At 37.1% G+C, this 27,232-nt stretch overlaps 1 protein-coding gene across 4 annotated transcripts in view; it reads left to right on the top strand.

Annotated features, from left to right (window-relative positions):
* Positions 1-27,232, top strand: part of LOC150081132 (metalloendopeptidase OMA1, mitochondrial-like) — a 199,730-nt gene that overhangs the window by 147,267 nt on the left and 25,231 nt on the right. For 3 of the 4 annotated variants that reach the window (XM_090381255.1, XM_090381252.1, XM_090381253.1), the window contains one exon: positions 15,312-15,386. In XM_090381255.1, coding sequence (XP_090237381.1) covers positions 15,312-15,386 — 75 coding nt within the window. Of the gene's footprint in view, positions 1-15,311; positions 15,391-27,232 lie in introns of all 4 variants that reach the window. The other variant, XM_090381256.1, reaches the window with a different exon arrangement.

Here is a 27,232-nt window from a genome sequence, read left to right as displayed (position 1 = left end):
ACTCTAGATTTTGAATTTCACATGCTAGCATAGAATCTGTGTGGTGGGAAATTAGCATTAGCATTAGTAGAGGCATTTGATGCAAGAAAGCAAACTTATGCAGCAGCAGCCAAAAAAAAAAAGCCCACTTCCACTTCACCCCTCTGTTCGTTCAAAATACCTGTCCAGCTGAGCCTTAAACTTATTTAGGCTATCAACCTCCATCACAAGGGATGGAAGTGTGTTCCACCAACCAACCACCCGCTGGCTAAAGGCAAATTTCCGCACGTCTATCCTACATCTGTCTTTCCTCAATTTGAATTTATGCCCTCTCAGGTGATTTTTCTGAGCTAGAGGAAGAATCCCATCAGCATTGAGCATGCTTAAACCATTCAAGGATTTATACACCTCTATCAGATTACCTCGCTGGTGCCTAGTCTCCAGACACTGTAATTTGCAAAACTTAAGCCTTTCTTCGTAAGAGCACCCCTTTGTTCCATTCACTAATCTTGTTGCCCTTCTCTGTACTCGTTCCAGCAGCTCTACATCCTTCTTGAAATGAGGCCTCCAGACCTGTATACAGTACTCTAGGTGTGGCCTCACCATTGCCTTATACAATGGAATAATCACCTCCTTATCCCTGCTGGAAAAATTCCTGTATATCATTGACAATACTCCATGAGCTACTCTTGCAGCCCGTCTGCACTGCTCAGAGAACTTCATATCTGCCTGCACAACCACCCCCAAGTCCCTTTCATTCTCTACCACTGTCAGTGTAGTACCACAGAGTTGATACGTTGCTCTGGGGTTGCTGTTTCCCATGTGTAGTACTTTACATTTGTCAATGTTAAACTTCATTTGCCACCTCTCAGCCCATCTGCTCAACCTTTCGAGATCCTGTTGCAGCAGCATAGTGTCAGTAGTGTCCTTGACAACCCTGCCAACCTTTGTATCGTCTGCAAACTTGGACATTAAGCTTGATATACCATCATCAATATCATTTATAAATAGAGAAAACAATAATGGACCCAACACTGAGCCCTGAGGGACTCCACATTAGTCCACGATGAGCAGTGTCCATTGATTACCACTCTGTCTTCTCCCCCTCAACCACCCCTTTATCCATAGCAGCAATTTGCCTCCAATGTCACACTGCTCCAATTTGTGTAGCAGTCTTCCATGTGCAACAGTATCAAAAGCCTTTCTAAGATCCAAGTATATAATATCAAAGTTATTCCCTGCATCCAGTTCTTTTGTAACTGCATCATAGTATCCAATCAAGTTGGTCAGGCAAGACTTCCCCTTAACAAAACCATGCTGTGTCTGAGCTATAACTGAAGTCTTGTCTAAATGATCCTGCAGTGCTTCTTTAACGAGTGCCTCCATTAATTTTCCTGGAATAGAAGTTAAGCTCACAGGTCTATAATTACTTGTGTCAGGGTTTGATCCTCCTTTCTGAATTGGGGTCACATTTGCACATTTCCAGTCTATGGGTACCTCCCCTGAGTCCAAGGAAGCTCTCATAATTATGGCTAGGGGTTTGCTTGCTTCCTTTGCTGCCTCCTTTAATATAACTGGATAGATCCCATCCACCCCGGGTGCCTTTCTTGTGTTTATCTTCAACAGTTTCTCCTCCACTTTACTCCCAGTTTTTTCAAGATTCTGTAGCTTACTGCTAGAGTTGAATAAACCTCTGGCATTCCCCTTGCTGAATAACTCCTCATGTGTGAATGTCGATTCAAAATATTCATTTAGTTTGTTAGCTACTTGAGCAGGATCATCAACAGTTGACCCATCAATATCAAGTGGACCAATCTGATTCATCCCCTTCCTTCTAGAGTTTACATAAGTAAAGAACTCTTTGCTGTTTTTCTTTGCATCCCTTGCCAAGGATTTCTCGTAATCTGCCTTCACCTGCCTAACCTCCTTTGTAACTTGGTTGCATATCAACTTGTATCTATCATAGGCTTCTGTGTCATGTGTTAATTTGTAAGTATCCCATGCATTTTTCTTCTCTGCCATATGCCTCATTAGTTCATCTGACATCCATTTTGACCTAAACCTTGAACAATATTTCTTAGTTGGTATGTAAAGCCTAGTAGCTTCCAAGATAAGTTCTTTGAATGCTTCCCATTTTGAACTTGCTGTCGGCAACATCATCAGTTGGTCCCACTGTATAGAACCCAAATACTGTCTCAGTCCATCGTAGTCGCCTTTACGGAAGCAATAACCCTTCCCTTTACCCCTAATGGTAGTTACCTCTTTGAGTAAATCCCACTTCAGCACACTGTGATCACTGCCACCTAGTGGTTCGTTTATCTGCAGATTCTTAATGCATGAAGAATCACTGCTGATAATCAAATCAAGAGTATTACTCCCTCTAGTTGCCTCCCGAACATGCTGATGTAGAAAACAATCATCCAATAAATCCACAAAAGCCCTGCTAGTGTGTGAGTAACCAGACCCCAAATTCCAGTCAATATCTGAGAAATGAAAATCTCCCATTATAAGACTCTCTGATTTACTGGCCCACTCTATTTCCCTGTACAGTTCCTTATTATACTCATCAGAGTCATTAGGCCTATAGCACACTCCTACTCTCAATATTGATCTCCCAATGCTTATGTCACACCAAACTGACTCAACACTGCACTGTCCAGCGATGTCGACTGGCTTCACTTCCTCGGATTTTATGTGTTTCTTAACTAATAGCATAACCCTTCCCCCTTCCTATCCTGTCTATCCTTTCTGTAGACGTTGTACTCCCCAAATTCCAGTTCTGCATCCCTTATATCTGTGTGACACCACGTCTCTGATATCCCAACAATATCTGCCTTTGATGTTTTGAGCAATACCTCAAATTCATCAAATTTATTTACTAAACTCCTAGCATTGGTGTACACGCAAGTATACCTGCACCTGTTTCTATTCTTAGCTACCCTAACACAATCCATGTGTTTACTTGTACCGCAATGGCTCCCAGCAGTCTCTGAAATACCATGCATCTTGTTTTCCAGCCTTCTGCTCATTCTAATAGAAGCAGTGCAAGAATCTCTTTCACCTCTGCCAGTGGCTACTGTCAATCTATTGGTCTTTGTCTCCCCCCAAGCTAGCAGTTTTCCGACCCACCTAACACTGCCTCGATAGCATCAGCAAATATTCTTGCACCCTTTCTATTTAAGTGTATCCCATCCCTGTAGAAGCAATCTCTCCTGTTAACAAGTACAGTCCAGGCTGAAAAAAATTCTACCCCTTGAGCCTTGCACAATCTTTCCAGGGCCGAATTGATCGACAAGGCTCTCATCATATACTCCCTCCTATCGTGTCTGGGCAGAATTGCAGACACTTTCAAATTCAACCCTAATTCTCGGCTTTTGTTCAACAGTGACCTGTACTTGTTAAGTAATTCTGCCGGTCTCCTACTCTTAATATTATTAGTGCCAACGTGTACAACTATATCACCTTTTGTGCCCTTAAAAGATGATATTCGCTCTACAACGTAATCAACCTTTGCCCCTGGCAGAAATTATTTAGCTTAACTGGAAAAAGTAAAGCACATCACTGCATGAAAATCATCTGAGCATAAATATTTATTATTTCAAGGTAATTGGTTAGAATGACATGGAAATAACAATTCACTCCGATTCACTTTTCAAGACATTTAGGAGCTTGTTATTAAGTCTGTAATTTGGAAACTGATGGCTAAGTTGCATCATTCATAGACTGCACTGTCTTAGCAGCCATAATCTTCCAAACTTGCTAATGAGTTTTCAAAATGAGAAATGTTTAAAGGTGAGCCTTGATGATCATTGTGTGTGTGTGTGTGTGTGTATATACAGCGTGTTTCAGTTAAACGTTTCAGAACTTCTAAGAGGGATTGGTTACATCCTGACAGCTCGAAATCATATAGCAATGTGGGGTCGGAAATGCTTTCCTGAAGCGGTGTTGTACACAGAGCACCATAAAGAAAAGAGACTGTAAGTGAGAAATCGTTTTAATAATACATGAAAAGAAGCAAAAGGTACATGGATTAAAGTAAGTGTTCGAAGTTTCTTCCACGGGCTACAATGCTCGCCTCACATCTGCGACGCATGGACATCCGAACATTCTGGAATACTCCAGGCGAATTTCGAATTTCTTGAACAAGAACGCCAAGTTAGTAGGATGGATGATTACACGAACGCAGAGTTAGCCGATATGCATTTGGCGTACGGGGCTGCAAATTGTAGTGGGCCAGCCGCACAGCGTTTGTACGCGGAACGATATCCGACGAGGCGTATTCCCAGTCATAATTTCTTTGCAAGACTGTACCAGAGGTTAGCTGAGAGAGGTTCATTTGAAAGAGCTGACAGGGACAGGGTAAGAACAGCACGGACTCCAGCTGTCGAACAGAATGTGCTGCAGCATGTACAGGGGAATCCAAGAACGAGTACACGAAGTCTAGCAAACGCAGTCGGGGTTTCCCATTGCAGCGTCTGGAGGATTCTCCGAGAACAAGACATGCATCCGTTTCACGTGCAGCGTATCCAGACACAGCAACCGGAGGATTATGCACCTCGTATTGCTTTCGCACAGTGGTACCTTGGAAAATATGCTACAAATCCCCTTTTTCCTGCTGAAGTGTTGTTTTCCGATGAGGCATTTTTCACAAGGGAAGGAATTTTCAACACGCATAACGACCATATCTGGGCGGTCGAGAACCCGCATGCAATACGACGTCGTGCAGCACAGATTCGATTTTCGGTCAATGTATGGGCCGGTATTATGGGAGATCACCTCATCGGACCTTACCTGTTACCGTGTCGTCTAACCGGACCTATCTACTTGATCTTTCTGCAGCAAGTATTGCCACAACTTTTGAGAGATGAACAGATTTCTGCATCGACGCAACAGACAATGTGGTTCCAACACGATGGAGCCCCTGCCCATTATAGCGGAGATGTTCGTAACTACCTGGAGGTCACATTTGGTCAACAGTGGATCGGACGTGGTGGTCCCGTGCGTTGGCCTGCTCGGTCACCCAACCTATCGTGTCTTGATTTTTATTTCTGGGGTCATATGAAATCGCTAGTTTATGACACCCCTGTTGACAATGCTGAGGAGCTGGTTGCAAGAATCGCAGTAGCTGCCGAAGAAATTCGAAATTCGCCTGGAGTATTCCAGAATGTTCGGATGTCCATGCGTCGCAGATGTGAGGCGTGCATTGTAGCCCGTGGAAAAAACTTCGAACACTTACTTTAATCCATGTACCTTTTGCTTCTTTTCATGTATTATTAAAACGATTTCTCACTTACGGTCTCCTTTCTTTATGGTGCTTCTGTGTACAACACCGCTTCAGGAAAGCATTTCCGACCCCCACATTGCTATATGATTTCGAGTTGTCAGGATGTACCCTACCCCTCTTAGAAGGTCTGAAACGTTTAACTGAAACACCCTGTATATATAATTATATGTATATTTAAATAACGTTGAAATAGTTGGAAAACGGAATATTTTACAATAAAAATAAAAAGGAGGGTACAGCCTACATCAGGGACAGCAAAAAGCATATTCCTCTATATGATGCTTGAAATATAACCGTATAAATTAGAATAAAGCTTAAAATAAAAATAAAATAATGCCAGCAGTACGGCAAGACAAGAGCAAAAAGACAAAATTAAACCTAAATTCAAATCAAGCAGGGAGGGAAGAGAGGGGTAACAAGAGTAAAAATATTGAAGCAGAAACTCTAAATTAATTTAGAAAATCTAAATGTACGAATAATAATTCTTTGAAATTTAAAACGTTTCACTCTTGTCTTGCCGTACTGCTGACATTATTTTATTTTTATTTTAAGCTTTATTCTAATTTATATGGTTATATTTCAAGCATCATGTAGAGGAATATGCTTTTCGCTGCCCCTGATGTATACTGTACCCTCCTTTTTATTTTTATTATGAAATATGTGGTTTAAATCTCTGTTTGGTGATATTTCACATAAATTTGGATCTGGTGCCCGTTAGAGGGGGCACCGTGAAATTTCTATTTAATTGGCTTTTAAATTTCAAAGAATTATTATTCGTACATTTAGATTTTCTAAATTAATTTAGAGTTTCTGCTGCAATATTTTTACTCTTGTTACCCCTCTCTTCCCTCCCTGCTTGATTTGAATTTAGGTTTAATTTTGTCTTTTCGCTCTTGTCTTGCCATATTGCTGCCATTATTTTATTTTTATTTTAAACTTTATTCTAATACACACACACACACACCACACACACACACACACACAATAACACACAATATATATAAATATATATATACGTATATAAGTGTTACAAATGAAAATAAAATAAATATAGATGGAGAAGTTATTAAACACAAAATGCCAAACCTGTTTGTGTTTGAAGAGAAAAAAGAGAGAAAGAATGTTAAGAACCTATAAAATAAAATCATTAAGTAGAATTAAGTCTGAATTAATGCCGAATTAACAGGCTAATCATATGTACAAAAGCTGAAAGAAAAATAGGGGAGAGTAATAGAGAACAAATTATAAAATTCAAAAATAAAAATTAAAGAATTAAAAAATTTTAAAATTATAAAAATTAAAAAAATTAAAAATTAGTACATAGATCAGGTATTTCATCAGGGGGCTACACCATGTCATGTACCAAACACTGTGTTTCTATGCAAACTCATGCTGATGGAGAAGCTATTAAAATGAAATAGATAAATTTTTTTTTTTAATCTCCAGAAACAATAGTAAGGTAGCCCCAACGCAGTGTATTTAGATTAATAAATTAAGTAACGCAGCGTATTTAGATTAATAAATTGAGTCGACAGTATGTAAGAATGCAAACGCAGTGTGTTTAGTTTAATAAATTGAGTACAAAGTATGTAAGAATGCAGTGTGTTAAAATCGAAAGTATGTAAATTAAAAAATAATAATAATAAATAACAAGGTAGCAGTATAGAAAAAGGAAGCAATGCAAGGTAAGGGAGGGAAAAGAAGTTAAAAATATAGAGGCGAAGATAGTGAGAATAAGAAAAGTGAGAATGTCTGAATCACCCTCGTATTACACTAATAGTTCAACGGATAGAAAAACAAAGAGTAGAAAGATATAAAGAGAAGGAAAAGAGTTTAAAGGATACTAGGCAAGCCGGGTGTGTAAGTACCCAACCTCATAGAGAGGGCCTTGGCTGTGAGAATGTTAGTAGAAGTGGAAATTAATACCGCTAGCTTGTAGTGTGTATTTTGAGTGATAGATATATGAAATATGATATAAAATATGAAAAGGAGAAAAATTAAATACCTATGATATTTGGCAGAAACAAGTTGAGTGGAACATAATCAAGAAATGAAGATACAAATATGCGATCATGATTAATAAGGTACAATTATGCGAATATGATTAATAAGAATGGAATGCAAACAGAGGGAGAACTATGACAACGATGGAGTTGCTCAGAAGAGAAGAACTATGGGAGCCCTCTGTGACCAAAATAAAATAGAGAAAATAAGATTGATCATAAGTAATTACTGATAATATTAAATTACGAAAAATGAAAAGAAAAACTTAGGAAGTGAAAGAACACGAACATCGTTCTAATAGAAGTCATTATGCGTGATCACTTTCCAAGCAGTGGAAATACCACCATTCAAATGTACAACTATACAGGTATCAAATTAACCCTAATCAAGGTGGAACCTGGTGAAACCGAATTTTTCTTTAATGAAATCAGAGAGATTTTTTATAATAAAATTTAAGAAATTAATAGGAATGTCATTATTGCGAAGTTTGGTATAGAGATCACTTAAAGCACCAGCGAAAAGTGATTGATTGCTACTAATATTAGCCAAATGGATAATTTGTGTGTAGATTATATTTTTATGAACCTTAATCGAAATGTTCGAGTTCCAATTTGTTAAATAGATAATATTAAAATTAAATTCGCTTCTTTTGTCGAATAGTTCCAAATTGTGACGAAGAGGAGGACTGTTTAGAGTAATACTTAAATCTAGAAAATTTGCATGTTGGTTGCCAAAGTTTTCTTTATTGAGAGTGAGTTCAGTGGGATATATGGATTTTGCAATATTTTCAAAATGAATGTTGAGAATAAGAATGTCATCAACATAGCGGAATGCAGAAAAATTAAGGTTCGGGTTGTTATGAATATATAGATGTTCGTAATAATGAAGAAATAAATTGGATTCTATACTAGAAATTTGTGAACCCATGGGAACTCCTATGGATTGTTTATAAGCGTATTTACCATCATAAATATAATTGTTTAGAATACAGACGTTGATGTAGTTATTCCAAGTAACCTCATCTGTTGGTAAAACGTTTTTGTATTTGAGGAACAATTGATGAAGTACATTAAAAATCAAGTGATGTGGTAAGGAGGTAAATAAGTTGAAGTCATAGGTTTCAATACTAAATATGCTGGAATAGGTATTGGAATTAAAAATTTTAACGATACTGTGGTATTGTTAATGATCCAAGTGGAAGGGATATTAATAAGAATGGTAGTTAACAATTTGAAAAATTGTTTACCTGGTTGATAACAGCCACTTTTTTTGGCACTAGTGATGAACCTGAAGCCAACTGGATGTTTATGAAATTTGGCTATCATATACAAGAAAGGCAAAGTAGAATTGCGAATTTTGGTATGTAATTTTTTATGGAAGGCTATAATTTCTTTGATGATTGTATTAATGCCGAGATTACAACGTAAAAAGGTGGAACTACTTTCTACTTCCTTTTTGAGGGTGGTGTAATAAAATTGCTTGCAAAAGATAGCAAAGTTATTAGAAGCCTTCTCTACTGGAATGATAATAAATTTTTGTTGTAAATATGAGATGGCTTTTTTCAGGTAAGAGTACCTGATATGTGAATTATTGTAAAGGTAGTATGTCTTGATATGTAACATTTATCCAATTATAAAAAGCTTCATGGGGTATTGTATATTTATATGCCAACTTGTTGCAAAAGTTTAGGATATTAAGATAAATATCTTTATATATTATTGAGGTTGGCCTTATGGACGGGTCTGAATTTAAAACCTTTTTCCATAGCAGACTTTAGTGGAATGTTGTTAATAATGTCCAGGTTGCCAGTAGTAATGTCTTTGATGTTGATCAACGTAAGGAGCATATATGGGATCATCACAATGACATGGAAGATCTAAAGCTTGTAAGTTGCCTAAATTAGTAGCTAAAGTTTTATAATTACAAATTTTGAATCAAATAGGAGATTCGTAGCTGAAGCTGTGATGAATCTTGAACTTGAAATTATGGGAGAAAATACTTTATAATATATATATAATATATAAAGTATTTATAAAATACTTTATAAATACTTTATAATACCTGAATACTTGGCGCATTCAGATACACGTACTGTTTTCCTATTTATTTTTTTTTTTTTTCCCTTCCACTTCTTCGTTTTCATATTTCATATATATATATATTTTTTTTTTTTGTATTGTCATTTCTAAGTCAGGAGCGAGAGTGCATAGCACGCGTTCCTTGAGTGGACCTGGGTTCAAGCCCATGACTACTGAATACGATAAATATTTGTATCGACGGTTCATTGTAAACTCTACTGACTTGGTTGTCGTGCTGGAGTATAAACAGAAAATTTATTTATTTAAGTGTGGGTAGTTTCTGCCCGTATTCCATGTCTGGCTATACAGCAAGATTGTTTCTAGACTGTTTCTGGAATAGATAGTCTATGTTGTTATCGATGGCATATATTGAGAGGCACTAGTCCCTTTGATGATGTGCCTTTCGATGTGAGCCTTATTTAGTAATGACATTTTAGTACTTTTGATTTGGTATTTTGTAAATATTATATTATTTGAAATTGGATTTGGTATTACGTTGCTATAAATAGACTGTTAGAATCTTTTGTAAGGTATGGTTATTCAGCTCCAACTTATGCTATTTCGACTGAAATATATAACATTTTTTTTTCACAGCCTTATATAGTAGTGTTCAGTTATTTTTGATGACATTAATTTGTCCTGACTTGTACTTTCATCAGTTTTATAAAAATTCGAAATATGTAATAATATTGTATTTTATATTAATTAAACCCTCATTAATCCGTACGTCGCTTAATGTGGACAGCTCTAAAAAAAATTAAAAGTGTAAAAATCAAACGACAATCAGGCTTGAAAGGTCATATGTATTGTGTCCAAGGTCATTGGGCTGTGATGACTCACACTGCACAAACAACCTGGTTCCCGGCTGCAGTTTGTCGTTTGCTCCGCAGTTACACACTTCTATCTTTTGTCGTTTGTGCTGTGTTAAACAATTTCTTTAAGTAAGCCTAGTGTAGGACTGAAGCATAAGCATAAAACACTTTCTCTTCATGATAAATTATCGATGATAGAAAAACTTGAAAAAGGAGCTTCAGTGTCCAGCATCTGTCTTGAGTATGGCATTGCAAAACAAACCATGTCAGACATTAAAAAAGAAAAAAAGTGAAGTTCGTAATTTTGTTCTCAAGTTTAACGTGGAGAAAGAAAAAAGTAAAGTTAAACAAATGCAGATGTTTACTGATTAAAGCACTAGATCAGTGGTTTTCAACCGGGGTACCACAACAACATTCCAGGGGTGCCACGTAATTTGGGTTTCACTTACTTAAACTTATTATTATTTTTTAATTTATGTTTATTTCATTATAAAAAGGTGTACAGATTTTTTGTAAAAAGGTGTACAGTTAATTTTGTGGTGATCTATAATTGATGTTTACTTAGTACCTCTGTATAAAGAATAAAATTATATACTGTATATATATAATTTGTATTATGAAATGTAATTTTTATAATTATATTATTGTAATAAATATCACATAATATATATATTTTTTAATATTACACACACACACACACAGAAGGTGCCTCCGTAGCCAGGTGGGAAGGAGCAGCAGTGTGTAGCACACGCTTCTTGATTAGACCGGGGTTCAAGCCCGTCACCACCAAATGCGGAGGATGCGGAAAGGTCAGGGAATGACCACCGCATATCCCGGAGCAATATGGCCTTAGTTGCTAATGCTCCTAAAAACCAAATAACAAACAAACAGAGAATCAGATCTAACAGGCAGAAAATTGAGTAGGAGTGTCACAAAATAAAATAAATTACATTGGGGTGCCGTTATTAAAAAAAGGTTGAAAACCACTGCACTAGATGATGCTGTGTACAAATGGTTTCCCAACTTCGTTCGTCTGGTTTGGCTGTGCGAGGAATAGAAATTCAAGCAGTGTTGGAGAGACTGGCTAAACAGTTAGGAATTGAACAATTTTAAGTGAACTCTGGTTGGCTTTTTAGATTTAGAAGACGGCATAACATTTCAAACAAGAAAATGTGTGGAGAAATTCTTAGTGCTGATTTTGAGCCTTTCAGGAAACAACTGAATGATTTTATTCAAAATGAGAGTTATCAATTGAACCAGGTGTACAACTTCGATGAGGTCGGACTGTTTTGGAGAGCTCTGCCTGAAAACGCACAAGCGTCAAAGACTGAGAAAACCACGCCTGAAAGAAAAATAAGCAAGGAACGTGTTTCAGCATTGCTGTGTGCAAATGCCGATGGAAGCCATATGTTAAAAACTGTCATTATTGGGAAAAGCAAAAAAACCACGTGCCCTAAAAAACATTGTAGTAAAGGCTGATCTACAGGTACACTACTAAGATTCCCGCAATGCACGGTTTACCCCGGAAATAACAATGGATTGGTTCCACAAGAAAGCTGTGCTAGAAATCAGAAGACATCAAATCATAGATTTGAAAATTCCAAAAGATGAAGTAAAGGCTTTGGTTTTGCTAGAAAACTCACCAACCCACTGTGACATTGACAAACTCATCAGTTGAGATAAGAAGATTAAGTGCATGTTTCTGCCACCAAACACATCTGTTTTCCAGCCTATGAACCAGGGGGTGATCTACATGGCAAAGCGGCTCTACAGAAAGAAGTTTTTGAATGAAGTCCTAGAATTCGAGGAGCCACTAGTTGGTGAAGAAGACAGAAGAGGACAACAGACATTGAAAAATTTAAAGTCGTACAATGTAAGGTCTATGATTTACTTTGCTGATGCTGCAAAAGAAATCAATTCAAAAACTTTGTCAAATTCATGGAAAAAATTTCTCTTAGATGAAGAGGCTAATCCAGAAACAGATGGTTGTGAGAAAGAAGACTTTCATGAGACTCTACAGCGAGGAGGGAAAAAAGATGTGTCCTTAGAGGAGTTAGTCATGGATGGAAGATGATGATGATCCTGGCTACCACATCATGACCGAAGAGGGGATTGCAGATACTGTAATGGGAGCAGCAGAAAGTTCAGATGAGGAAGATGAAGTGAGCAACAACTCTCAGCCAAAAATTAAGGCAAGCGAAGTGAAAGACCACTTGAACTTCATAATTCAGTATGTTGAACAATCAACAAATGAAGACGTATCTGCCTATTATGAACACTTAAGAAACCTACGTGAATTGGTAGTAAAGGAAACAAACTGCAAACAATCACAAAAAAAAATAAGTAATTTTTTTTTCAAACCAAGTGAAAACGAATGTGGCAAGTGATGTAAGTGAAGATGAACCAGTGCAATCTTGTTCTAAGTGATTATGGACATTATGTATTTTTAATGTAAATGCAGTATGTACATACATATTTTTAATGGAAAATAAACATGTTTTTAATGTTATCCCCGTACATTTTGTTTAAACAAGTTTTACCCACATTACAAAGCGTATTTCATATAATCCGGACTTTCATGAAAACGGACACCTCTCAGCCCCTATTAGTCCGGTTTAATGAGAGTTTACTGTATATATATATATATATATATATATATATATATATATATATATATATGTATTTTTTTTTTTTGTGAACCCCAAACACGAGAGGTATTAGAACCTATAGTACTTAGTACCGTGCTTGGGTTAGGGTTGAAAGAGAAGTATGGGGGGAATGCTGGAAACTTTGCTCTAGAGACTAAACATTGGTTTCACCACTTCAAGCCTCCAATAAGCAAAGTAGTGGTATTGCACCGGTCGATGAGAGTTAACTTATTTATACATTATTACTTATTAAATTATGGTACAACTTGGGGGCATCATGTTTGTAGTGACCCCAACCAACCCACTAGTTATATATAAATCTAGCCCTAGTATGGATAGCCTTATATATAACTAGATAGTAAGAATCAGAGCTGTAATGCTCAATACATTCTACGTTGATATTAATATTTGTAAAATAATTAAAAGGAGTATACCTCAATATAGTACGTAGAACACTCCCGTATGACACTCTCCAGAAATGAAAATGAAAAAATCGAAAAACTTACATTAGAGTAACAAATAATTAAAAACCAATTTAACACAAAATCAATTTAACACATTTAAAAATATTAAAAAGAATCTAACGAAAATATTTAAAACTATTTTCCTTCCTGAAGCCGACAGTGCTTATCTACCATATGTCATGATCACAGGAAGGTAAATTCACTTGACAACACTTCCTGAAGTGTTGTCAACTTCAGGAAGGAAAATCGTTTTGAATATTTTCGTTAGATTCTTTTTAATATTTTTGTGTTTAATTGTGTTAAATTGGTTTTTAATTATTTGTTACTCCAATGTAAGTTTTTCGATTTTTTTCGTTTTTTTTCGTTTTAATTTCTGGAGAGTGTCATACGGAAGTGTTCTACATACTATATTGAGGTATACTCCTCTTAATTATTTTACAAATAAATATATAACATAGATACATATAAAAACAACAAATTAATGTAAATTTAAAGAAGATTAGAGAAAGCTGGAGAAAATTAGCAAAGGTTAGTATAGCCATGAGGGTGAATGTTAATTTTTACTAACTTTTGCTGATTTTCTCCAGCTTTCTCTAATCTCCTTTAAATTTACATTAATTTGTTGTTTTTATATGTATCTATGTTATTTTTTATGTATAGAGCTATCCATACCAGGGCTAGATTTATATATAACTAGCTGGTTGGTTGGGGTCACTACAAACCTGACGCTCTCAAATAGTACCATAATTTAATAAGTAATAATTTATAAATAAGTTAAGTACATATATAACCCATGCACGTACAAATAATGTCCAATTGTCACAGGACAATAGCATTACCGTAGGAGCCAATATCCTAATTTACACTGTTTAATATTTAAATCTAAATGTCATTAGACAGAATTCCAATATATATATATATATATATATATATATATATATATATATATTTATTTATTTATTTTTTTTTTCTTTTACGTTTTTACTGGTGTTATTCCAAAAATTTTGTAATGGAAAACTGTCATGTGAAAAGCATTACAAAAATTTATTCCAGTTTAATTTATCTTCTACTTGATCAAATTTAATGAAATTTTGCACGGAGTTTCATCTCAGCTTCATACTAGAGGACAGACTTTAAAACCTTTAAAAATTGCAGTAGTTTTTCCAAGGATAGTCCAAAATATGAACGTGTGATGAAATATTTTCTCACGTCATAAACAGGATGATGTGGACGTATAGCCTATCGTTGGAGAGCTAAGGAATTTGGAAACAGAAATGTTAAGGTTTTAAGATGCAAGAAAACTTTCGGAAACTGAGAAGTGTGTTAATTCGAAAATGCATCTGGTTTCAAGTCAACCTGGTGTTTTCAGATTGAATGTAATTTTTTTCTTTACAATTAAATGTGAGACTGGAAAAAAGGTCTGTACATTTATAAAAACATTCTTCAACTTGAACATGTCATCAGATCTTTCAATAAATACTACATGTAAGGAGACAACTATAGATGTTGTATTTAGTTGTGAACTCATCAATTTAAAAATTATGAATCTTACTTTAGTCACTACAGACCAATACTTTCAATAACGATATGTAATAATTATTAATAAAATAAAAACATTGTTATATTATTGTTATGTTAATATTCTTTTATTTTAATTTTATTTTGCTGGAAATCCAGGAATTTTATTAATATCTGAAAATTAAAACGTTTTTAATGCCTGCCGATGACTCTTAAATGTAAAATACATTAAATGTGCTAGCAGCAGGATACATTATGTATCTGGTACAGAATTTAATTAATTAATTTATTTTTTTTAGTACCTTTAACTGATAAAATGCATATTCATAGTCAAATAATTTGTGGAATGAATTCTGTAATTTTCAGTTTTTATGCTTTATCTTATTAGCAATAAACATGTCTCTTACACAAGAAATTATATATTACTTTGTTGTATATGATTTCTTGTTCATATCAAAGTTGAAAGATTAGCAAGTAAAATGATATGTTTTAACTTATTAAACAAATTTTAAAATTCTTAACAGGTGTTGATTCATCTTCCATATAACCGTATGCTGGAAAGAGAAGCAGATGAAGTGGGATTACAGATTGCTGCAAAGGCATGTAAGCTGTTTTTTTTTAAAAAGATTTATAAAGTTATTTATACTTTTATAAATAACTTTATAAATAATTTTTACAGAAGATATCTATAATAATAAAGAACATTATTTTTCATTTCTTTATAGCAGCAATCTCCTAAGAGTATTTCACTGACATGGCCCCCGAGTTCCAACTGAGTGAGTGGCTATAGTGATTCCTGAATGATTTGAAGATTTTCTTAATAGAGCAGTTGATTATAGTGTAGTGTTATTTTTCTAATTTCTGAAGTTATCTAATTTTGTTCTTCTAAAGTAAAGTAAAGAAGTTAGCTTAATTAACAGGAAGGAAAGACACCATCTTGTATATAGAACTAACTTACTAATGCATTAACAACTAACCTTCCCTTATTGCTTGGTAACTGGTGGCACTGCTCCTGCCTCCACTTGGCGGGGCTGGAAACTGGGAGAAGAAACCACTCTCCTAGAGCTAAAAGGAGCAACGATGTACAACCCAAAACAGTCCAACTATGGATCGTTTGATTCAGATAGACGTGACGATCATGATAACCTGAATACATACTATGCCAAGAGACAAAAATAAAAGAAGAGACAGATTAGCATTAGTAGAGGTATATGATGCAAGAAAGCAGGCTTATGCAGCATCTGCCAAGAAAAAACAAAAAAAAACACTCCCCATTTCACCCTTCCGTTCGTTCCAAGTACCTGTCCGGCTCAGCCTTAAATTTATTTAGGCTATTAACTTCCACAACAAAGGATGGAAGTCTGTTCCACCAACCACGCGCTGGCTAAAGGCAAACTTCTGCACATTTATCCTAACTGTCTTTACTCAATTTGAATTTATGCCCTCTCAAATGATTATTCTGAGCAAGAGAAACAAATTCCATCAGCATTGAGCATGCTCAAACCATTCAAGGCTTCATACACCTCAATCAGATCATCTCGCAGGTGCCTAGTCTCCAGACACTGTAATTTGCAAAATTTAAGCCTTTCTTCATAAGAGCAACCCTTTGTTCCATTCATTAATCTTGTTGCCCTTCTCTGTACTCGTTCCAACAGCTCTACATCCTTCTTAAAATGAGGCCTCCAGATCTGTAAACAGTACTCAAGGTGTGGCCTGACCATTGCCTTATGTAAGGGGATAATCACCTCCTTATCCCCTAGAAAAAAATTCTTGTATATCATTGACAAGACACTGAGCTTCTCTTGCAGACCGTCTGCACTGCTCAGAAAATTTCATATCTGCCTGCACAATTACCGCCAGGTTATTTTTGTTCTCAACAACTGTCAGTGTAGTACCACAGAGTTGATATGTCACACTGGGGCTCCTGCTTCACATATGTAGTACTTTACATTTGTCATTGTTAAACTTCATTTGCTACCTCTCAGCCCATCTGCTCAACTTTTCTAGATCCTGTTGCAGCAGTGTACTGTCATTAGTATCCTTAACAACCCTGCCGACCTTCATATCATCTGCAAACTTGGACATTAAGCTTGATATACAATCATCAATATCATTTATAAATACAGAAAACAACAACGGACCCAATGCTAAATCCTGAAGGACTCCACTAATAACATTAGTCCACGATGAAGAGTGTCCATTGATTACCACTCTCTGTATTCTCCCATTCAACCATCCCTTTGTCCATAGCAGCAATTTGCCTCCAATGCCACACTGCTCCAATTTGTGAACAGTGTGGCATTGGAGCCACACTTCCATGTGCAACAGTATCAAAAGCCTTTCTAAGATCCAAATATATGATATCAAAGTTATTCCCTGCATCCAGTTCCTTTGTGACCACATCATAGTATCCAATCAAATTGGTTAGGCAAGACTTTCTCTTAACAAAACCATGCTGTGTCTGAGCTATAAATGAACTTTTGTCTAGGTGATCCTGCAGTGCTTCTTTAATGAGTGCCTCCATTAATTTTCCTGGAACAGATGTTGAACTAACAGGTCTATAATTACTTGTGTTGCCCTTTGATCTTCCTTCATAAATTGGGGTCACATTTGCACATCTCCAGTCCATGGGTACCTCCCCTGAGCTCAAAAAAGCTCTCATAATCATGGCTAAGGGTTTGCTTACTTCCTTTGCTGCCTCCTTTAATATAACTGGAGAGATCCCATCCACCTTGGGTGCCTTTTTTATGTTTATCTTCAACAATTTCTCTTCCAATTTCCTCTCAGAATCATGAATTACAAAATCATCCAGCTCACTGTCAGAGTTTAACTCACCTCTGGCATTTCCCTCCCTGAATAACTCCTCACGGGTGAATGTAGATACAAAATACTCATTTGGTTTGTTAGCCACCTGAGCAGGATCATCAACAGTTGAACCATCAATGTCCATTTTACCAATCTGATTCATCCCTTTCCTTCTATAGTTTACATAGGTAAAGAACACTTTGTTGTTTTTCTTTGCATCCCTTTCCCAAGGATTTCTCATAATCTGCCTTTGCTTGCCTAATCTCCTTTGTCACTTGGTTACAGACCAGCTTATATCTATCATAGGCTTCCATGTCACTCATTAATTTATATGTATCCCATGCATATTTCTTCTCTGCCACATGTCTCATTAGTTCATCTCACATCAATTTAGGCCTAAACCTTGAACAATATTTCTTAGTTGGTATGTAGTGCCTAGTAGCTTCCAAAATAAATTCTTGGAATGCTTACCATTTTGAATTTGCTGTTGGTAACATCATCAGTTGGTCCCACTGTATAGAATTTAAATACCATCTCAGACCACCGTAGTCATCTTTACGAAAGCAAAAACCGTTCCCTTTACCCCTGATGGTAGTTACCTCTTTGAGTAAATCCCACTTCAGCGCACTGTGATCACTGCCACCTAGTGGTTCCTTTATCTGCAGATTCTTAATGCATGAAGAATCACTACTGATAATTAGATCTTCCTATAATTGCCTTTCGAACATGCTGATTAGAAAACAATTATCCAATAAATCCACAAAATTTTTGTGCTCTTTTTTTTAACATTATTTTCCCACACAGACCAACCATTGAGTAAGCTCTCCCCATTTTTGATTCAGAAATGTCTCAAAAATGTGGTTGACCCTCCAAAAATGGTTTTGCAACAAAGATCTGGAAATTGATTAGTGGGACGAATGAACACAGACATGCTGAAGGACTCTCTTAAATAACAACCTTTAGTGGAGTCCCCAAAAGTTATCCTATGGGCCACCTTGAACTTCTCTAAATGGACAATATCAGAATGGGATCTAAGTATATCAGAGGATGAATTAATCTGCAAATTAAAGAACCAAAAATATGGCCCACACGAAAAGAATTGTTTTCAACAGAGATGGAGAGCCTATTCCTACTTGGACCGTCGTACTTACATTTAAATCACCAAATTTCCCTGCAACTATAGAAGCTGGTACCTACAGCAGATGCCATGTTTCACCATATATTCACAAACTGTATGCAGAGGTGTAGTCATTGTGCTTCTTCTGGAACAAAAGAAAACACATATACAAACTGTAACAGGGAAATCCAAAACACAGTTATTTGTCATGGTAATCATTCTGCCTTCTCGAATGACTTTCAGTTGAGAAAAGAACATTCAGAAATATAATATAGAGAAAGTATCACATCAACAGGCAATGAAACTCTCTGCAATTCCTACTGAATCATCTACTTATGCATAAATGACATACTGGTTAACTCAGTATCAATTCAGACTGCTCAGTGCATCCAAATATCTTGTTATTTGGTTGGTTGAAATCAGTGCTTTCTTCATGAAATGGACAAACTACCTCCAAGTAGTTTAACATAGTTTAAGACATAGTTTAAATAACTATGTGCAAATGTGACCCCAACACAAGAATGAATACACTGCTAACAATACTTCCAGATAAGGTATTATCTGGAGGTATTGTTAGCAGTGTATAGGCCAAAGTAATAGGCCTAATGACTGTGATGAGTGTAAAAAGAAACTGTGCAGGGAAATAGAGTGGGCCAGTAAATCAGTGTGTCTTATAATTGGGGATTTTAATTTCCCAGATATTGACTGGAATTTGTGGGTTTGTCACTCATACACAGCAAGGCTTTTGTGGATTTATTGGATGATTGTTTTCTACATCAGCATGTTCGGGGGGCAACTAGAGGGAGTAATCTTGATCTGATTATCAGTAGTGATTCTTCATGCATTAAGAATCTGCAGATAAATGAACCATTACGTGGCAGTGATCACAGTGTGCTGAAGTGGGATTTACTCAAAGAGGTAACTACCATCAGGGGTAAAGGGAAGGGGGTTTTGTTTTCGTAAAGGTGACTACGTTGGTCTGAGACAGTATTTAAATTCTATGCAGTGGGACTAACTGATGATGTTACCAACAGCAAATTCAAAATGGAAAGCATTCAAAGAATTTTATCTTGGAAGCTACTAGGCTTTACATACCAACTAAGAAATATTGTTCAAGGTTTAAGCCTAAATGGATGTCAGATGAACTAATGAGACATATGGCAGAGAAGAAAAATGCATGGGTTACATATAAATTAATAGGTGATATGGACGCCTATGATAGATATAAGCTAGTCTGTAACCAAGTCACCAAGGGGATGGTTGAGTGGCAGAAGACAGAGAGTGGTAATCAATGGACACTGCTCAACGTGGACTAATGTTATTAGTGGCGTTCCTCAAGGTTCAGTGTTGGGTCCATTGTTGTTTTCGGTGTTTATGAATGATATTGATGATGGGATATCAAGTTTAATGTCTAAGTTTGCAGATGATACAAAGGTTGGCAGGGTCGTTAAGGACACTACTGATGCTATGCTGCTGCAACAGGATCTGGAAAGGTTGAACAGATGGGCTGAGAGGTGGCAAATGAAGTTTAACATTGACAAATGTAAAGTACTACATATGGGTAACAGTAACCCCAGAGCAATGTATCAACTCTGCGGTACTACACTGACAGTGGTGGAGAATGAAAAGGACCTGGGGGTAATTGTGCAGGCAGATATGAAGTTCTCTGAGCAGTGCAGACGAGCTGCAAGAGTAGCTCATGGTGTCTTGTCAATGATATACAGGAATTTTTCTAGCAGGGATAAGGAGGTGATTATTCCCTTGTATAAGGCAATGGTTAGGCCACATCTTGAGTACTGTATACAGGTCTGGAGGCCTCATTTCAAGAAGGATGTAGAGCTGCTGGAACGGGTACAGAGAAGGGCAACAAGATTAGTAAATGGAACAAAGGGTTGCTCTTACGATGAAAGGCTTAAGTTTTGCAAATTACAGAGTCTGGAGACTAGGCACCGTCGAGGTGATCTGATAGAGGTGTATAAGGCTTTGAATGGTTTGAGCATGCTCAATGCCAATGGGATTCTTCATCTTTCTCAGAATAATCACCTCAGAGGGCATAAATTCAAATTGAGGAAGGACGGATGTCGGATAGATGTGCGGAAATTTGGCTTTGGCCAGCGGGTGGTTGGTTGGTGGAATCGACTTCCATCACTTGTTGTTGAAGTTGATAGCCTAAACAAATTTAAAGCTCAACTGGACAGGTATTTCGAACGAACGGAGGGGTGAAATGGGAGAGGGTTTTTTTTTTTTTTTTTTTTGGCTGATGCTGAATAAGCTTGCTTTCTTGCATCATATACCTCTACTAATGCTAATGCTAAGAAGAATAGGCAGGCAGACACAGATTATGAGAAATACTTCGCCAAGGATGCCAAGAAAAACAAAACCTTCTAGAGTTTTCATAGGTAAAGAGTTCTTTACCTATGTAAACTCTAGAAGGAAAGGGATGAATCAGATTGGTCCACTGAATAGTGATGGTTCAGCTGATGATTATCCTGCTCAGAGGGCTACCAAACTAAATGAGTATTTTGCATCTACATTCACCCATGAGGAGTTATTCAGGGAGAGGAATGCCAGAGGTGAGTTAAACTCTGGCAGTGAGCTAGATTATGTTCTAATAACTCAGAGGAAAGTTGAGGAGAAATTGTTGAAGACAAACATAAAAAAGGCACCCGGGGTGGATGGGATCTATCCTGTTATATTAAAGGAGACAGCAAAGGAAGTAATCAAACCCTTAGCCATATTATGAGAGCTTCTTTGGACTCAGCCTAGGTACCCATGTACTGGAGATGTGCAAATGTGACCCCAATTCACAAAGGAGGATCAAAGGGCGACACAAGTAATTATAGACCTGTTGTTTTAACTAACAATGAACCGAAGGCGAAAAATGGAGAGCAAGATAAACACTGACAAAATGAGAAAATTGAGTATACTGAGTTATGCAAAGCCATTAGAAAGAGACTCAGAAAGGACATAAGAAGATTTAACACAAGAAAAGTAGAACAAGCATTAAGGGAAAACAAAGGATTTAAATCAGCAGCCATGAACAGTAATACAGAAAGACAAATGATACTGAAACTGAAGAATAGCGATGGTGTACTTATAAACAGCAAAGAAGGCATAATTAAATTAGCACAAGATTACTATACAGAATTATACAAGGAGCGAGAGAATGATGCCAGCAGTGGGGGAGATGGATTGCACAAATTAGCAACACATACAACATACCCGATATTCTTCCTGTTGAGGTAGAACGTGCATTGAAGAAAATGAAGAATCAGAAAGCCCCGGGGGAAATGAAGTTAGGGACGAGACATAACACAAAAACTGGCAAGGCTCTTCACAAAGTGCATTAGAAAAGGTGTGACGCCTAAGCAGTGGAATAATGCAATCATAGTTTTGCTGCATAAGAAAGGAGATAAATCAGAAATTGGAAATTATAGACCAATTAGCTTGTTATCTCACATCTACAAGTTGTTCACAAGGGTCATTACTAACAGATTAGAAAGAATACTTGATGAGAATCAAATGAAAGAGTAAGCTGGCTTTAAGACAAGATTCTCAACTATGGATCACCTTCACGTAATATCACAGCTAATGGAGAAAGCAAATGAATATAAAACACCATTATGCCTGGCATTTGTGGATTGTGAAAAGTCATTTGACTCCATACAGCATAAAGCAATGTTTCTGGCACTGGAAAGACAAGGCATAGAAACCCCACATATTATGATTTTGAAGAAAATATATGAGAATGCTACCTCCTTTATTAGACTAGACAAAGACAGTAGGAAAGTTAAAATCGACAAAGGAGTTCGACAAGGAGACACAATATCTCCGAAGCTGTTTACTGCTTCCCTTGAGGAAGCTTTCAGAAGATTAGACTGGTCACATAAAGGAGTCAATGTGAACGGAGAGTACCTAAACTTTTACGATTTGCAGATGATATAGCGGTCATAAGCCACGATCCAAAAAAGAATTAGAGGAAAATCTTAATCAGTTATGCACAGTTAGTATGGATTTTGGACTAAAGATGAATATGGCTAAAACAAAAGTAATGATGAAAAAATATGCCACAGAATAGGAAATAATGATTGAAGGAGTAGTAATTGAAAAGGTGGAGTCATATACTTATCTGGGACAAGTTATTAGCTATAAAGATAAATGGCTGGAATTTAAGAGAAGAATAAATTTTGGATGGATAGCATTCAGGAAATATAGTCGCATACTGAAAGAGCAATATCCCAGTTTTTCTGAAACGTAAAATAATGAACCAATGTATACTCCCCACCATGACTTATGGAAGTGAAACTTGGGCACTCATCCAAAGAATGGAAGAGATGCTGAGATCTACACAGTGAAGAATGCAACGAATTATATTGGGAATCAGACTGTTAGATAAGAAGAGAAACACATGGGTTAAGCAGCAAACTGAAGTAAAGGACATTCTTATCAAAACTAAAGAACTAAAATGGTCTTGGGCAGGACACATAGCTCAAAGACATGATGACAGATGGACTAAGAAAATGACAGAATGGTACCCAAGAGGAGCTAGAATAAAACCTGGGAGACAAAGGCAGAGATAAATAGATGAAATTCATGAGTTTGTGGGTAGTAAATGGATGGCCAGTGCTCAAAACAGAAGGAACTGGAAAGTTGCTGTAGAGGCCTTCATCCTGCAGTGGATTGAAAATGGCTAATGATGATGATAGTTTTAACTTTTTTTCCAGGAAAATTAATGGAGACACTGGTTAAAGAAGCACTGCAGGATCATCTAGAGAAGACTTCAGTTATAGCTTGGACAAAGCATGGTTTTGTTAAGAGAAAGTCTTGCCTGACCAATTTGATTGGATACTACGATGTCATGTAGGAACTGGATGCAGGTAATAACTTTGATATCATATATATGGATGTTAGAAAAGCTTTTGATACTGTTGCACATGGAAGACTGCTGAATAAATTAGAGCAGTGTTGCACTGAAGGCAAATTGCTGGTATGGATAAAGCGTTGTTTGAGTGGGAGAAGACAGAGTGGTAATCAATGGACACTGCTTGTCGTGGACTAATGTTATTAGTGGAGCCCCTCAGGGTTCAGTGTTGGGTCCACTGTTGTTTTCTGTGTTTATAAATGATATTGATAATGGTATATCAAGCTTAATGGCCATGTTTACAGACAATAAGAAAGTTGGCTGGGTTGATAAGGATACTAATGACAGTACGGTGCTACAGGTGTATCAAGAGAAGTTGAGCAGATGGGCTGAGAGGTGGCCAATGAAGTTTACCATTGACAAATGTAATGTACTACCTATGGGAAGCAGTAACCCCAGAGTGATGTATCAACTCAATGGTACTACACTGACAGTAGTAGAGAACGAAAAGGACCTGTGGGTAATTGTGCAGGCAGATATGAAGTTTTCTGAGCAGTGCAGACGGTCTGCAAGAGTAGCTCATGGTGTCTTGTCAATGATATACAGGAATTTTTCTAGCAGGGATGAGGAGGTGATTATCCCCTTGTATAAGGAAATGGTCAGGCCACACCTCGAGTATTGTATACAAATCTGGAGGCCTATTTTAAGAAGCATGTAGAGCTGTTGGAATCGGTGCAGAGAAGGGCAACAAAATTAGTGAATGGAACAAAGGGTTGCTCTTACGACAAAAGGCTTAAATTTTGCAAATTACACTGTCTGGCGACTAGGTATCTGCGAGGTGATCTGATTGAGGTGTATAAGGCCTTGAATGGTTTGAGCATGCTCAGTGCTGTTGGGATTTTTCCTCTTGCTCAGAATAATCACTCGAGAAGGCATAAATTCAAATATATGAAAGTAGGATAGATGTGCAGAAGTTAGCCTTTGGTCAGTGGATGGTTCATTGTCGGAACAAATTCCATCGGTCATTGTAGAAGTTGATAGCTCTAAACAATTTGAAGGCAGAACTAGAGAAACATTTGGAGAGAGAGTGAATGTGTGAAATGAGAAGGGTGTGTGTGTTTTTTTTTTTTTTTTTTTTGCTTATGCTATATAAGCTTGCTTTCTTGGAATTTGGGCCCTTGCAATGTTAATTCAACACAAGTTAAGCTAACACGTGTATAGTTGCTTGTGTCACGTTTTGAATCCCCTTTGGGAATTGGTAATACATTTGCACACCTGCTGACCGGGCTAGCCAGGTGGGTAAGGTGCCTGCCTGGCAATCCACAGGTCGCGGGTTCAAATCCCGCTTCGGCTTGGATCAAAGTATTGCAAAAACCTTGGGAGGTGCACTATGGCCACAGAAGCCGATGCGCCAACAACTACCAAAAAAAAATTTTCACACCTGCAGTCCACAGGGATGTCCCCTTATTCCAAGGAATTATGCCTAAGGGTTTGGTTACTTCCTTTGCTGCCTCCTTTAATATAACTGGATAGATCACCTCCACCTCTGGTGCCTTTTTTAGGTTTAACTTCAACAATTTATCCTCCACTTTGCTCTCAGTTGTTACAAAATCACTTAGCTCCCTGTTAGACTTTTATAAACTTCTTTCCCTGCCCTCATTGATTAACTCCTCTTCTGTGAATGTAGAAGCAAAATACTCTACAGTTTGAGCTACCTGAGCATGATCATCAGTAGCGTAAGTGGTCCAATCCGATTCATCGCTTTCCTTCTAGAGTTCACATAAGTAAAAAACTGTGCTCTTTTTCTTTGCATTGTTTGTCAAAGATTTCTCTTAATCTGCCTTCACCTGACTAACCTCGTTTGTGACTTGATTACAGACTAGTTTATATCTGCCATAGGTTTTTTTGTCACCTCTACATTATATGCATCCCATATATTTTTCTTCCCTGCCACGAGCCTCATTAGTTCATCTGACATCCGTTTAACCCTAAACCTTGAACAGTATTTCTTAGTTGGAATAAAAAGCCTTGTAGTCTCCAAAATTATGTCTGTAAATGCTTCCAATTTAGAATTCAACATTAGTAACATCAGTTGGTTCCACTGTACAGAATTTAAAACTGTCTGAGAACCCTGTAGTCACCTTTACGAAAGCAAAAGCCCTTCCCTTTATCCTTGATGTTAGTTACATCTTTAAGTAATTCCCACATCAGTACATTGTGATTACTGTCACCCTGTGGTTCCTTTATCTGCAAATTCTCAATGCATGAATAATCACTGCTGATAATCAGATCAACGGCATTGCTTCCTCTGGTTGCCTCTTGAACATGTTGCTGTAGAAAAGAGTCATCCAATAAACCCTCAAAAGTCCTGCTAATGTGCGAATGACCAATATGCAACATTCTTCTCCTGAACAGCCTTAGCATTGATTGGAAAACCAAGGTTTCGATAAAGCACAAGATTTTAAATTGCCATGTGGAATAAAGGACTCCATTCCTAGAAGAATAATTTCACTGGCACGATCTCAGTGGACATCAGAAGTTTTGAAACAGTAATCCAACCAAAGAAAAGAAGAAATGAAATCTGGCAGGTAGTCCCATTTTGCACTCTTGTATTGCCAAACAACGGGAGGTTGCGAATAGCCATGAGATAAAGGCTCCATTCGAGGTGAGACAATCACCAAGTTGTGATCTGTGCTTAAAGGATCACTCACTTCGACCGTGTACTTAGAAGGGTTGTTTGTGAGAAAAAGATTAAGCGTGTTGGCTGTATGGTTAGGCTTGTCCGGTATTCTTGTAGGTAAATGAACAATCTGTGCAAGGTCATTAGAAATTGCAAAAGTTTCTACATCTCGACCAGCTGGGTCGGTGTTACTAGAAAATGGAAGCCTCACTGTTAGGAAAGTTGGACTGGAGAAAGTCAAGTTGCAAAGTGAGGAAATCAAAGAGCTCCAAGTGATTAGTGGAGTTAGAAGAATGGTAGTGACAGCAGATGAGTTTGACAGAATGAAGTAGAGAGATTTTAAGCTTGAGAAGATCGAAATGTTTTTAATAATTGGTTATCCAGTTTTCTCTCTCATCGCTCACTAAGGGTGATAGTAGATGGCTCTCTTTCTTCTAACTTCTCCACTAATGACGGTTGTCCCCGAGGTTCAGTTCTTTCCCCCGCTCTTTTCCTCTTGTATATTAATGACCTTCCATTGACTGGAAATTCTATCTGCAATTTTGCCGATGATAGCACATTGTACTCTACTTTCCATTTGGACAAACCTTGCCCTGCTCAATCAGCTTCAACTTCTCGAAAAGCTGCCACCAATTCCTTAAATGACGAAACTCGTGTAATTCTCCAGTGGGGCAAAGACAACTTAGTTGATTTCAACCCTTCTAAAATTCAGTCTTCTCTTATATCTCTGAAAAAGGATTCTTCTGTTCCTATGCCTATCTTTAGTGACACACTAATTTCTGGGCAAAATGATATATCTCTTTTGGGGATTACCCTGACTTCTAAACTGTCTCTCTTGGTATAAGAACATTACAAATATTGTTTCCTCTGCATCTTAAAACCTGGGTATTCTCTTTCGCTCTCGCCGTTACTTTTCTTCCAAACAGCTGCTCACTCTATATAAATAGCAAATCTGCCCTGCCTTGGAATATTGTTCCCACAT

The sequence above is a fragment of the Mastigoproctus giganteus genome, chromosome 9 (genome assembly GCF_048544385.1).
Source record: "Mastigoproctus giganteus isolate SK-2022 chromosome 9, ASM4854438v1, whole genome shotgun sequence".
In the NCBI taxonomy this organism is placed as follows: Eukaryota; Metazoa; Arthropoda; class Arachnida; order Uropygi; family Thelyphonidae; genus Mastigoproctus; species Mastigoproctus giganteus.
The sequence above is the reverse complement of the archived record's forward strand: the minus strand, read 5'-3'. Positions and strand labels throughout refer to the sequence as shown.